Below are 13059 nucleotides of genomic sequence, written 5' to 3'. Positions count from 1 at the left end.
TTTTAAATCGATGTTTTCTCTGCAAATGTTTTATGTAGATCGAGTACTTCTACTAATAATATTGTGTAGTTTAACTGACAAAAACAGTGTCACGTCTTGCCTTCGAGAAACGGAGGCTTGACAAAACAGTGTCACGTCTTGCCTTCGTAAAACAGTGTCACGTCTTGCCTTTCGTAAAACAATGTCACGTCTTGCCTTCGAGAAACGGAGGCTTAACAAAACAGTGTCACGTCTTGCCTTCTTTCGAGGAAAAGGAGGCTTAACAAATAGAGTATTATGCCTTGCCTTCGAGAAATGGAGACATGACATAAACATTGTTACGTTCTTCAGTCGAAAAACGGAGAACTGGAAAACGGAGGCTAGACAAAAACATTGTTACACCTTGCCTTCAAAAAACGGATGCTTTTCAAAGCTTGTCTTCGAGAAACGGTGGCTTGACAAAAACGGTGTCAGGAATTGCCTTTTAGAAAAACGGATGCTTGACAAAAACAGTATAAACTATGGTAGCCTACTAGTACGCTTACTGAATGGCATTTTGTTCAATAGTAAAAACTATTTAGTATTGAATCATAGACTGGGCAATAGCGTTAACTGTTGAATGGCGATTTATATGAGCCGCACCATGAAAAAAAAACATAGTGACTTTGCGACCAGCCTGCGCATCCGCTCAGTCTGGTCAGGTTCCATGCTGTTCACTTACAGTTTCTCTAATTGCAATAGGCTTTGAAAGCGAACAGCATAAATCCTGACCAGACTGCGCAGTCTGGTCTGGATCCATACTGGTCGCAAAACCACTATGTTGGTTTTCTCATGGCGTGGCTCAATTATAAGGAATTATGTAATAATTTGATAAAATGTGGTATTAATCGTCAGACTAGAATCACTAAACACTCGTTGAAACTATATGATTGCAAACAAAATAATTGTATCATAAAAACTATTGTAGATAAACATAGAATGGAAATACTTAACGACCATAATATTACAAACAGGTCGTCAAAGGTACGAACTATTTTGCAAACCTCAGGGTTTACAGATGTGTGGTTATTTCCAAAATCAGTTAATATAAATGTCTTTATATCTTTGTTTAATACTCTACTTAGAGGTATATATAAAACAGAATGGCACATTAGAGTGGAAGCGTGTTCTTGATTGTTGCTTTAAGAACATATCAGTACTAGTTCACTCATATTAGAATGTCCATTATATGCCCAGATTAGAAATATGTATATTCCAAGGTTCTATACGACTCTAGTATGTACAAATTTATCTTTGTTAAACACAGAAAATAAATATTTGTTGACTAAACTGGCACTATATTGTATTAAGAACTGATACTTTGAATACGTAAGAACGCTTGACGTATGTCTAATTTTATATGACCACTCTCATTTTGTATCATTTATTGTTATTTTGAATGAGATTGTATATATTACCTGAATCTTAAATTTATACATGACTTATTGTGACAGTCATATTGATGTAATGATGATGAGCTTGTATGCTAAATCAATAAAATTGGTTCTGTTCTGTTCTGTTCTGTTCTGTATTCTTGGCTTGTGAATATCAGGTTTTATCTGGTCAGGATAATTGTAGGTTAATAATGCTCATCTTCGATAATAATGCAACTTTAAACCCCAAAAATGTCTTTGAATGGATAACATTACACCTTCACAATATATATTATATTGTCATTTTCAAACTGAAAATTTTCTACTGCTTTATATAAAATTCTTGTCAATGGATTGCTTTCACAACAGTATAATTATAGTAATTATTTTTAAGCACAAAAGTCTTTTACTGTCACGTATGCATTAGTTTGAAATTTTGCTTTTACTCAAAGCTTGAGTTTTCATAAGTTTTTTCTGAAAATTAATTTCAGTATTTTTCTATTTTGTTAAATATTCAATCAAAATCACTTCATTAAGGTTAAGTCGTTAGTTCAGCGTTACTTTTCTACGTTCAGTACTTCTTGGCAAGATTACACATATCTAAGTCACTGTCATCTCAAGAAACAGTTTTATGATATTGCAGTTTTTTTATTCGCCACGGATATAAGAACCTTGCGATTAGGACTACGCGGTAAAGTATTCTCTTTGCCTTTAGGTGAAGAACTCTTCTTGTGCAGGTCATCAGCAATTTTGTCCACTGACGTCCCAAGCCTTGACAAAAACATCTACATCCTGCCCAAGTATTTAGTCTTGGTTTCGGATGACACGGCTGTTCCAGTCTATGGCAGATATTATCTTGCCAAGTGTCTCCAAAAGCGCCTTGGAAGTGGTGTCTTCAAACTTGGCTCTCTTTGACTCCGGTTCGGTTTGACTCAGTTTGGATACCACTATAGGTGGCTGAGTCTTAGTAGGAGTCACTAAAAGTTGGAGAGTTGAGTATGTTCTCCAAAAGCTGTCCAATGATGTCCTCCGGTGTAGCAAGCTTTGGTGTGATCATCTGGGTATTTTCGGTGTCGCATGCTTCTTAGTGTTGGTCACTTGTTTTGGAGTTGGAAAACCGATGATGGTACTATTCGGTACGTCAATTAACGGTGTACTACAAAGAGAGTGGGGTACCTGTTGCGTCGGGTTGATAAACCGATTGTTGTTTAAGGGTAGACGCTGGCCAAACATGTGAAGTTGAAGGTACCGGGTTTCTATGAAACTGCAGATTGTTTATCTGTTGACTGACCGCTATATGTGACAGTCGGGTTGGCTATACAAGTCGTTGGATATGTGGTGGATGCTGAAACATTGGATTCCCGGGCCCAAGCTGATTCAGCATCTCTGGGGTGATCTGGACAGTCATCCTCTCGTTTTCAGTTGACCCCTCATCTGCTGACGAAGTTTGCATCTGCAGATTAGCCGGTCTCACACTAAGCAAAACCTGCTCATCCAGAGCGTCAAACTCATTTAAAAGACACCTATCTATGATGCTCAGTGGATCTTCTTCAGGTTCCCCATCCCTCAGAGTCAAAACCCTGAACTCCTTGCTGAAGGATTTGCCACTAGGAAGCGGCTGCTGTCAGAGTGTCTTCCCTGAGCCATCAGCTCATGGTGCTTAAAGCTGGTGGCATGTTTATTGAGGGCATATAACGAAGTGCACCTGAACATGCGGAGACTTCAGTAGTAAAGCGTCTCGTCAAGCGAGCGATGAGGTTTCAGGACTTGGCCTATCACCCGATATCTGGCTTCCTTGTACATGTACCTGCCTTCTCACATTAGATACAGCAGTAGAGCCATCCTTTCTTTACCGGTTTCTTATCCATACCAACCTGGAAAGACATAAACCGAAACAAACCTTATTGACTTTAATAATACTCAAATGAAAAGAGACATGAGTTTGTACCGTAACTTACTGATCCAAATGATTTGACTTGAGTGATTAAATGCTACATTATGGTTACCATGCTGTTGTTCATATTTACAGTTACCTTGTTGAATGTTTACTAATTGATCAAAATACATCACAAATATAACATCAGTTACACAGTTAACATATACTGTTAATAGCATCATAATAACAAATTAAAAACAGCAAAACACTCCAATCCAAGGGCCCCTAGAATACCCTATTATCCTTATTTGAACACTATATGTTTAAAGAGGGCCTTTTTTCACTTTAATAGCCCATTTTGGTGTACTCAACCCTCTATAAAGCTTTATCATGGTGTACCAGTATTTCTTGGCCACTATGGTTTAATTGTATGACAAACTTAAACTTGATTACGAAAGGTCCGTTATAGTTCTTTTCCAACTTTTGGCTAATGCGTGTTTCGTGACGACACCAGACCAAATCTCCCTTATGGTAGGTTAACTTGGTGTCATAAAATTCTTCACTTTTCTTTGCACTGGTTTTCAGATATTTTGTAGCTACATTTTGTGCGGATAACATTTGGCCTCTTATTTTTTCGACATGTTCTCTGTATTTCGGTTCTTGTTCACTGGGCTGACTCTGTAAGCCATACACCAAATCATCAGGTTGTCGCACCTCAAGGCCTAAGTTTAACAAATGTTGTTAGTTTCGTTGATTCATGATGGGTTGCCTTATATGCTCCAGCTAAACAACCAACTTAAAGATGGACGTCCCATTCATCTTTAGCATCAAGATGGCTTTTATCATCTTCAGCAATGTACGGTTAAATCTATTAGTCTGGCCGTTGCCGCGGGGATGTTTGGCGCTTCTTCTGGTCTTCCTGACTTCAAATAATTTGCACAACTCCTTGAACACCCTGTTTTTAAAGGAGCAAGATTGGTCGCTGTGTATAGGAGGGGAGCCCCACTTTGCAATCAAGTCGTTAGCAATTGTAGCTGCACATTCTTCTGCTGATTGAATCGGCACTGGCAGGACATACTTTGTGAAATGATTTGTCAGGACCAGGATAAATCGGTTCCCGTGACATGTTATAGGGAATGGGCCACCATAATCCATTGCCAAAGTATCCCATGCCTTAGGTGTCTTGAATAGGTTTTATCTGCCGCACATGTGTCATGACTTTTAATAAACATGTTAATGTCTTGTTTCACGTTAAACCAGTAGTAATGCTGCTTGGTCTTTTCGGCAGTCCACTCCAATTAAATTGTAGCGTTCCACAGGGGAGCTGCTTAGGTCCGTGGCTCTATTTGACATATGCGGGGACACTTTTTGATGTTATTCCGCCACCGATTTCAGTATACGGCTTTGCGGATGACCACACTGCTAACAAACGCTTTAAACCATTATCTCCAACAGCAGAATCCCAGGCAATACAAGAACTTGAAGAATGTGCTAAAACAATCAACAACTGGATGAATGAAAATAAGCTCAAAATGGACACTTCAAAAAAAGGGTTCATCATCTTTGGTAGTAGGCAGCAGCTCTCTAAGTGTGCAACTGACAAAATATGCATTGTAGGTGATGAAGTGACGTCAGTGAGCTTTATTCGATATCTAGGTGCATACCTGGATGAAAACTTGAATCTAAAAGAGCATGTAAAACGAAAGTGTAGAACAGCAATGCTCAACTACTTCAGAATAAAATGTATCTGGAAATATCTTACCAAAGAGGCTACATAAACCCTTGTGCTGTCATTGGTGATATCCCATTTAGATTATTGTAATGTCATTCTGTATGGTATTACTCAAAGCGAGGTAAACAAAATGCAACGAATTCAGAACATGTGTGCAAAACTTGTCCTAAATCGAAGAAAATATGACAGTTCCAAGCAAGCGCTGTATGATCTTCACTGGCTACCCATCAAAACCAGAATCACATTCAAAATGCTCACCTACATGTATAATTGTTCAGTTGGAAACTCTCCAGAATATCTTTCAGAACTTCTCATAAAACAAATACAGACAAGGAACTTGCGTTCTTCAAATTCCGTTACTGGTTGTTTCGTTGTTCCTTTCAACAAGCGCAAAACGTTCAGCGACAGAAGTTTTGGTACTGTTGGACCTAAACTCTGGAATGAATTGCCTCTCGAAATAAGGAACTCAGACACAATAGATGTTTTCAAAAAGAAGTTGAAAACTCATTATTTCGGAAATTAGTTTGCACTCTTTTAGAGACTGTGACTGTGATTTTTAAGATATTGAAGTAAAATGAACTGGATGATTTTATTGTGTGAATACATTCGAATCTGAACTATTTTATCGCAAATACAAAAATACAGTTGTTTGTAATAACTTATGGGCATGTCGCAATAACCCACTTCTACTTACTTAATAACAAAACAGCTATCTTACTGTATCTTAATAGTCTAATATTTTTATTAATCTTATCAGATGCCCGATCTTTTGTTTTACGCTTACTAAATAGTTTATTCACAATGATATTTATGCTCATTTATTTCATACGTCATTTAGAATGTCTTAATTTTTAGACGTATTTTTTATGTATTTGTAAAACGCCACTGAATATGTTTTACGTAAAAATAGGCGTTTAATCAAATAAAACAGTTTCAGTTTCAGTCCTGTTGGTGCCTAAATGTCCAGAAAGAAGCGACAAATGCATCTGGTAAAGAATTTCTCTTTTGGAACCAATAGTTGTTTATGTTCACCTGTACCATTCTGCCTTTTGAAAGTTCTGAAGAGATCACCATCAAGTAGACGCAGGTTTCCCCATAGGATCCAATAATATCTAGTGACTTGGCCTTCTGTTGACATTTCCTCGCTAGATGGCCTGTTTCCTGACTTCATGACAATCATCATTGGCTTGATGTCCGGACCTCTCTCCTGAATTAAAGACATCTCAGGTGAATAATTAGAAAGCTCGTCTTGTCGTTCCTGCTTTGAAGGTCCTGATTTTTCCTTATCTTGCACTACAAGCCTGCTAGTCCTGTTTGTCTCCCTTTAGCTCTAGCATCACGATTTCTGCCCTTCGGCGCCACTTTCTGCAGGGTCCACACTTCAAAGGCTCGCTAGTGTCTACATCGTGGCATGTGCAGTCCTTCGGCGTCTTGCATCTTGAAAGTGCATTGCAATGACACTGCTTAGCTCCTGACCTGTATTCTATAGAAAAATCATGGGGCTAATATTTCTAACCATCTAGCAATTTTACCATTTGGTTCTTTTCAGCTAAAGAGCCAAACTAGTGCTTGATGGTCACTTCTTACTAGGAAGTGCCTGCCTAATAGGAACTTGCGAAAATATTGAACAAAAAGAAAATGTCTACCAATTCTTTCTCTGTAATGCAGAAGTTTCGTTCGGCTTTATTTTAGTCTCGGCTAGCGTATCTGTCATCCTGAATCTGACTGCATACCGCCCCGATTCCGACACCAGATGCATCAACATCAAGGATAAAACTGTACTTGTTAAAAGGAAACCCCATAATATCTGGGCTGACTAAAGCCTTCTCTCAATTTTCAAATGCCGCCTCGCACACTTCAGTCCAAATAAATGATACTGACCAAACTTACAAACGAAGGCGCTTTCCGTAATAACTCCCTTCTTTAGTGGTATTTGGAAATAACCACTGAGATGCCCCTGATACTCACTAAGTGGTCTATATTTCATAGCATCATCTGCAGGTATCCTGTTGTTACTATAAGAGATGTTATGAAATGCATGATCATCAGCTATTGTGTACATGTGTCCCCTACAGTAATTGCCACTGTTGACAGGTTGTCTCTCATGTGTTCTATGAGCTTGATGTTGACCTTGTGCCTCAGCTAAGCATGACTGGTGGCTGTTATGCTCCTTACTGTGACCCTCCTTCAATGTGTGAAACTCTTTTACAACATAATTTAATATTTCCGCCATACTATGATGTAACAAGAATTACTACTTATATAAATTAATAAAGAAGATGAGGCCGGGCTAAATCAAAAGTTTCAAGAGGTTTATTTAAAATAGCGTCTAACCTTGTAATTAAATTACAGTTAAGCTTACAGCCCCAATCAGTAAAGTAGATCACCTGAAGTATTACAATATGCAAGTGAATATGCAAATGACTTATTGTTGTTATCAATCTGGATATCTAGATTTTGGCAGGAAATAGTGAGCATTTCTCACGTTCAACAGCCGGGTCATCGCCATCTACTTCTGCACTACAAGAGTCACAAGAGTCGCGACCATTTTGTACATGGATTTTGCGCAACGTTTTATAAATGATTTCTAAGAAAAGGGTATGGGTTTATTTAATAAAAAATAAAAAAACTTTTAGTTTAAACATACTTTATTTCAGAAATCCATGAAACATTTACAAAAAATTAGTAAAGGAATTGGGCAGAAAGCTGTAACAGCTTACGAATGTCCTCTCCTTAAACGTGACTAGAACTCTGTAGACTGCTCAATGGGACATCTGAATATTGTTAACGTGACTGGTATCACGATCCCTTCTCGGCTGTACGGCCTTCCTCTGCGAATCTTTACAGCGGTTCTTCAGGACTAGTACGGTTGTTTGGATTTTATTTGAAAATTAAGTAAGATTCAGTCTATCTTAATACAACAAACGACTACTAAATGTTGCGTTGTTGTCAGTTTTCAATTTTAGCTAGCCATACAAGCAAAACGTGTGTCATTTTAAATGACTATGCAACAAAAACATTATTTGCTTTCCATCGAGAAATATGCACTCATTCTTTCGCGAATTAATACTGCGCACCAGTTATTCGCACAGTATCTGTCCTGTAGAACTCGCACTTGTTTCTCGATACAAATATGAAAACCAGCTAATGTGCGCACGCGGAATATCCGAACTAGGAGGAGTTAGTTTTCTATTGCTATTTTTCTGTTTATATCATTCATGTACAACAGATCTCGATTTATTCAAAGAATTTATTTGACCCTGTTTCTCAAATATGTTTTCAAATATTAAAAGATCATAGTCCTTAATTAGATTTTAACGGCAACGAACATTTTTCTCAAAGCGGGCCTCTACCCAGGCTCCCGTCCGTTATCAAATAATGTCCGGATGTGTACCTGGGATCTTCCTCCACCACCAAAAGCTAGAAAGTCGCCATATAATATATAAGTGTGTGACCCAACAAAAACAAAAAAGAACCATGAAGGGAGATAACCCAAACCAATGAATGTATTCAACAGTACTTTATTTATCAACATTCAAACCTTATAAATATATGAAAAAACAATTATCAAAAGTAGGATTTGACAAGAAATTAGTATATTTTATGTTCGTAACAAAAATCAGGCATCCACATTATAGACAAGGACATATATGACCCGTAATAGGGCAGTATACGGCGAGGGGACAGTATCTTATACAAAACCAATTATTCGAAGTTTGTAGTTATTTCCCTTCGCCAGAACGAATCTGCAATATAAATATCGAAAAAAAACTGTGACTGCACGATGGAAGGGAGATGAATTACCAGTTGTTCAATATACAAAACATTCATTTGCCGAGCTGCATGTTTTAGGCGAGAAATGCACGACTGAAACCGGCTAGCATATTTTCCCACTGAGTACCGTGGTTTTCGTAGTACTACAGCATGTATCCAGAACCGAACAACCTTTTAATTACAAAAAGGGAGTAAAATAAAATTGTTTGTTCACCTTGCAAACACTACATTCAATGTTTTCTTGAACGTTTTAATCAAAAATGAAACAAGAGGGTCATGATGACTTTTTATCGCTCACCTGTTAAATACGCTACATGCAATATATGTAAAGTCTGTATCATGTGGTTCCAGAAGATTTTAAATTTACTACTACGTATGTCTATGTGAACCCAGGGGTCATGAGTTCAATAAACTTGGTGAAGATAGGGTCATAAATGTGGCCTCTACAGTGTTAACAAGCGTTTCCTTTGATTTGAGCAGGTGACCTAGTTTTTGACTCCACATGACCAAGATTCAAACTTAGCCTAGGGATCATCAAAATAAACATTCTGCGAAAGCTTCATGAAGATAGGGTCTTAAGTGTGGCCTCTAGAGTGTCCACATCATCCAAACGTGGCCTTGAAATCATCAAGATAAACATTCTGAGAAAGTTTCAAGAAGATAGGGTCATAAATTTGGCCTCTACAGTGTTAAGCGTTTCCTTTGATTTGAGTTTACCCCACATGACCCAGTTTCGAACCTGGTCTAGGAACAATCAAGGTAAACATTCTTACCACGTTTCATGAAGACAGGGTTATAGATATGGCCTGTAGAGTGCTAACAAACTTTTCTTTGATTTGAGCGGGTGACATAGTTTTGGAACTCACATGACCCAGTTTCAAACTTGGCCTAGGAATCTTCAAAATAAACATTCTGACGAAGTTTCATGAACATGGGATCATGGGATCACCTTGTTTTTGACCTCATATGGCCCAGTTTCGAACTTAGTCTAGAGATTATCAAGATAAAAATTCTATGCAAGTTTGTGTCAAACCAAAGCATAAATGAAACCTCTGTATGTCTGAAAGGGCCAAATTAGAAAATTTAAGGGGCCATAACTCTGGAACCCATGATGGGATCTGGTCAGTTTTCGAAAGGAACCGAGCTATTATGCCAGTATATGTTTTGTTTAAGTTTAATTAAAATCAATTGCAAAATGTGGTCTCTATCGTGTTCACAAAAAAATTACGGACGGACGACAGACGATGGACGAAGGGCGATCACAAAAGCTCACAGTGAGAGGTGACCTAAAAAAATAAGATCTGGTTACGAATACATATACGTCTGAAATATCACAGCTGATTTGTAAGACATGATAACGGAGATTTGAGTATGTAGTACAGTACAATTCGGGTGTGTATATAAAGCAGCATCGAAACTAATCTTATAAGGTTAGTGGACTTGTTGTGGAATGTGCACGCTCGTTTATACGGTCAGGCGCTTTGTCGTGAGTCGTTTGGTATATTGTGCTGGTGATAATTTTCTATATAGATATATCTTACATGTAAACAAATGATTTATCTTTCTATCTCAATGGTTTTAATACAGTGAAAACTCGATAATATTGTTTCATTAAAAACAATATCTGCCAATATCGTAATAATGAAAAAGAGCAAACCAACTTTAAATTCATATACAATACTTCAAAAAAAAAAGATGGTAAAATGATTTAATCAGTAACGTGCAGTCACTTCTATTGCAATATAACAATACAGGATAAAATAAAATTATTGTGTTTCATCTATAAAACAAGCATAGAATGATCAATAAGCATGAAATACTCGAGAAACCTATTCGTCACCTATATATACAGAAAGTGTGAAAGAAAAACAACGGGTAATAAATAAATATAGCTCATTAAAACGAAACTGTGAAGTAGTTGTCTGCTTTATTTCTTAGGTCTCCATCCACCAACGAAATCTAAAACTTTTTTGATATCTAATGAATTTAGCTCCGGAAAACCTTCACGTAACAGTTTAACGTCCAAACTACTTAACATGTTACCGTCAATTTGTTCTCTGGCAAAGCGTATCACAACCCTGTCTTTCATACCAATATATCTTAAAGACTTAGAGACTTCAAGTACAGATAAGTTAGAAATATCATCTGGAGGAATCCAACCATCGTCTTGCCATTCCGAGTATTCCGAATAACTGTATTCACTGTCCGGCATCATGAGACCATATTCGCCCCTAGAACACATCGAGATCGCCGAATCGTCACCGTGTTTTGGGTACGAATCACTCAATGCGGCATTTGACGACGAGCGATGGTATCGTCGCATGGCCGGCTCGCTTTCAACATAATGATGACCCCCAAGCCGTCCATATGGACTTTGTTCTCCATAAACGTATGATTTTATCCGTTCGTTATCGACAACGCGACCGTAGGTAGGTTCTACGGCCCCGTCGCTGCCATTTTGAAATGGTTGCCGTAAATCCCTTAGTGAATCCGAAAAGTTAAAAACATCCTGTGCAGCTCTCATTCTACGCACATTATGGCTGCGAACAGTTGCATTGCTTTCAAAATTAAGACTTTTCTGAGACCGAGACTTTAATTTAGCAAACCCAGTTAACGTTCTAGTATCTATTGCAGTATCGTCACTAAACCGTCTACCTTCCTCTTGAGACAGACTTCTTAACACCTGTTGCTGGTTATTCGGTTGTGCTCTTCTTCGATCATAGGGATTCTCTGCTGGAGACATATTGTTTCCTTCTGCGAGTGCATAATCAAAGTACTGCTGAATGTTTTCCGTATCCGCGTCGTAATTGGACGGAGGCGACGAATATTCGCTTCTAACTTTTCTAGCACGTGTATAACGGACAGAATCTCTTGGCGCGGTTGGTGGTTTTCTTTTCACAATTACATCAAACTCTCCCGTTGAAGAACTTTCATTTAATTCCCTAAATCTAGCCGGTGTCATGTAACCATCATCCAGACCGTCGATTTCATCTCCTCCTTTGCTGAGATAAAAATCCGGAGGACCAGGAGCTACAGGCAATTCTTCGTAATCATTTTCGGGACTTCTTTTCTTATTGGGACTTTTAGACTTATTTGGAATAGGAGGTAAATCTCTGTCCTGATTTGCACTGCGCTTCATTGTCACTGAATAGCCATTTTCTAAATCTATTTCACTTTTACTTTTTATAGATTCCTCAGCGCCTGTGTTATGGACGGCTTCTTCAAATTTACCTTTAATATTATCATAGTCTGGCTCAGTATCATTATAAAATTCATCAAAACTAACACCACTTTTACTTAATCTTGAAGAGAAGATACCTTCATCTGCCAAAGCTTTTATACTCGCTCGTTCCTTTTTACTCTTTGATCGAACGCTCAGTTTATCAAGAATGGTGCTACCTTTCGACTTTTTAGTAGGGTCTTTAACTCTTATTGGCAAGTCGACATGACCATTAGGCAAAGTTTCAGTTAGGTTATAAGAATTGTCTTCATTAGTTATGGACGGTTTTTTAGATTTTCTTTTACGTTCTTTTACCACGTGAAATTCTTCGTTGAGTGGAATTTCAAAAGTCTCACTTTCTCCTTCTACGTAAGGATGTTTTCCAACGAGCACCGTTTCTTTGTCGCACAGACGCTCTAAGAGAAGAACACCAGTAGGTACACCTTCGTAACCATGAGCGTCTGTGTGAATAAGCTGCGCTTTCATTGGCAGATTGAAGGCACTTATGAGATCATGCAATGTATACACTGCGTCGTAGTTTTGATTTGTTTGGTCCCCGACGGGACTAAAAACTCCAGTCATTATCAACGGCACCATAATTTCTCTGTTTTCACCGTCAAAACATTGCAGGTATTTTAATTCCTGTTCTTTTTTATTCCCTCCTTTTCCTGAACTGAATAATCGTTTAAATAAAGTTTTCTTTTTCGTTTTCTTATGGTCCATATGTACAGTGCCTGTGGTGAGGGTCTCGCCAGGTCGAATCTCCCAAGGAACCCAAGTGCTTGCGCCATTTTCGACGCTGAGCTGATATCCTACAATTGAGGTACGAACCAGGAACTGCTTGGGTCGTAATCCAACGATTGCATTTATTGTATCAAAATATTCCACCGGTTGTCCGTTTTCTGGCAGCACCTCAAACCAACCTGAAATTGGAAAACAAACGTTTGAATTATAGAAAAAAAATAACATCAAAATGAGCTAATCGCATATACATACTAGCGCGGGCGCAGTGGTTCAGTGGTAATTCTTTTTGGCTACGAAACCAGGGTTCGTGAGTTCGTGCCCG

The 13059-nt window shown here is 38.2% G+C and overlaps 1 protein-coding gene across 1 annotated transcript; it reads right to left on the bottom strand.

The window, feature by feature from the left end:
* Positions 1-8504: 8504 nt before the first annotated feature.
* LOC123524018 (uncharacterized) lies at positions 8505-12962 on the bottom strand. Its single transcript, XM_053539837.1, has one exon. It carries the CDS (start codon positions 12960-12962, stop codon positions 10701-10703), a length of 2262 nt encoding a protein of 753 aa, XP_053395812.1. The 3' UTR covers positions 8505-10700.
* Between the last annotated feature and the right edge of the window lie 97 nt (positions 12963-13059).

The sequence above is a fragment of the Mercenaria mercenaria genome, chromosome 3 (assembly GCF_021730395.1).
Source record: "Mercenaria mercenaria strain notata chromosome 3, MADL_Memer_1, whole genome shotgun sequence".
In the NCBI taxonomy this organism is placed as follows: domain Eukaryota; kingdom Metazoa; phylum Mollusca; class Bivalvia; order Venerida; family Veneridae; genus Mercenaria; species Mercenaria mercenaria.
The sequence above is the reverse complement of the archived record's forward strand: the minus strand, read 5'-3'. Positions and strand labels throughout refer to the sequence as shown.